We start from the raw sequence: 2,160 nt of genomic DNA, 5'->3' as shown, positions 1-2,160 counted from the left end.
AGAAACGAAGGATCAGTAGAGAGAAGAAGCAAGAAAAAGAATATTTTCAGGTTGCACATTTAAAAATAAATAAATAAATTAAATTAAATTAAATTAAATTAAATTAAATTAAATTCTCGGTGTTTTTGTTTTTCTCAAGAGGCGTATGTTGGTTGCTGCTTTCCGGTCGTTGATGGAATTGCAATATAAATTCAGGTGTACGTACACCTGAAATTTGTACAATTCAAATTGTTTGTATTTTTTCAAATAAAAAGGGAAATTTTTTGTGTTTTTTTATGAAATTTGTTTGTAATTTGTTGTATTTTTTTTTTTTATTCGAAGAAAAGCAACACACTGCATCGATGAGTGTTGCTGGCGACCCCGCTAGCCGCTTCTGTTGCTAGCGAGGTTTCTGAGATCAGTGGTGGTATATAGGAAAGCATAAAGATATTTTAGTGCTTTCCGTCATTTCCCATGAATAAATATTCATTTTTTCGGTATTATTTTGAATTAAATTCAAAAAAAAGGTCAATTATCCCTTTATTTTCCGTGGATCGTTGTTTTTTTTGCTTGTTTCCGGTTGAAATCATTCTCATCATCACCGATTCAAGTTTCTCTCTTACAGGTTAATATTTTGAGGTTTTTCTGAATTTTTTTCGGATTTTTGGTTTATTTTATCATTCTTATTCCGAAAATGGAAGGAAAGCTGCCCGTTTTGGACTCCTTCACCGTCAATACCCCTTCTTTGTCGGTGGTGATCAGAGCGGACGACACTCCTCTACCTTCTAATGTTCAACAACAGCCGATCCCAGCAAACCTTGTAACTCTTCATGCTGTGGAGTGTAAAGACAGCTCAGCTCCTCCTTCTGCAGGTGAGATAAAACATTAAAATATAATTATTTAATACATTAAAATTCATACTTTTGTTGCTACGAATTTTGGTAGTGGTGCTGAGGCCGATGAGGCAGCAGTTGCAGCTAGTACCAGTATACCTGAAATATAATATATTATATAGTGTTCAGTCTACTTTCTTTCTTTTTTTTTATTATATAAAAATATAATAAGAAACGAAGAGAGAAAGGAACTATAAAAATAAACAGGTTTGTTGTTTCAGTAGTTGTTGCTGCTGAATATAATTCTTTATTTTAATATTAAATAAATTTAGTTTGTCTTGTTATTAAAAATAAATAAATAAATAATATTTTAATCATCACGCTCGTCTAAGGAATTTTTTGGCGGTGTTGTTGGTTTTCTTCTTTGCCTGATGACAACAGAAGCAACGCAAGAGTGCTCGGAGGCAGCAGCAGCAGCAGCAGCAGCAGCAGCAGCAGCAGCAGGAGCAGAAGGAGAAGGAGAAGAAGATGAAATGGATGCAGAAGAGCAGCAAATACTGCAGCAACGACAGCAGCAGCAGCAGCGTCTGCTGCACCTAAACAGCAAACAAAATTTAAATCAAGAAGAGTTAAAAGAATTAAAAGAATTACAAGAAAAAGAAATAGAAATACATCGTATAGATAAAGAAATAGAAAAAGAAATAAAGAATTATAATAATATGTTAAAAAAAGCAGAATCTAAATATGCAGATGAGGTGTATAGACAGTTCGGTGCTCCACCACCTATAAAACCCCTAAATGAAATAATAAAAGAAACAGATAATGAAGGTTTTATAAAAAAAATAAAAACATATGAAACCAAAGATTTCACTTATTGGGATAAATTAAAACGTCATAATACAAAAACTATAATCAGAAGATGGCATACATATATACCAGCAGCAGAAGAAGATACAGCTTTCTATGCTCGTAATATACGTAAGTTTATTTATTTATTTTTTTTTTTATTTTTCTAGTTTTTTATTTTGTGTTGCTGCTGCTGCTTTGTATTCATAGGAAATATAAACAACAACAACCCCACCTATCACTACACTCAAGATAACACCCACAAAAGAAATATATAAATACCCAAGGATATATAATTATAATGCAGCAACAGCAGCAGCAGCAGCAGCAGCAGCAGCAGCGGCAGCAGCGGAAAATGCAGCAGCAACAGCAACAGCAGCAACAGCAGCAGCAGTAGTACCAGCAGCAGATGTTGCTGCTGTTGCTGTTGGGGTATTATATATATATATATATATATATATATATATATATATATATATATATATATATATATATATATATA

At 32.9% G+C, this 2,160-nt stretch overlaps 1 protein-coding gene across 1 annotated transcript; it reads left to right on the top strand.

Moving 5' to 3' along the window:
- Positions 1-673: 673 nt before the first annotated feature.
- EMH_0077740 (uncharacterized protein) lies at positions 674-2,055 on the top strand (the record flags this gene model as incomplete). The annotated part of the gene is made up of 3 exons (XM_013499893.1): positions 674-851; positions 1,254-1,567; positions 1,966-2,055. The coding sequence occupies 3 exons, from the start codon at positions 674-676 to the stop codon at positions 2,053-2,055; spliced, it is 582 nt and encodes a 193-aa protein (XP_013355347.1).
- Positions 2,056-2,160: the final 105 nt, after the last annotated feature.

Source organism: Eimeria mitis, genomic scaffold, assembly GCF_000499745.2.
Source record: "Eimeria mitis Houghton genomic scaffold, Emh_scaff4796, whole genome shotgun sequence".
Classification (NCBI taxonomy): domain Eukaryota; phylum Apicomplexa; class Conoidasida; order Eucoccidiorida; family Eimeriidae; genus Eimeria; species Eimeria mitis.
This window is presented reverse-complemented; position numbering and strand designations above follow the sequence as displayed.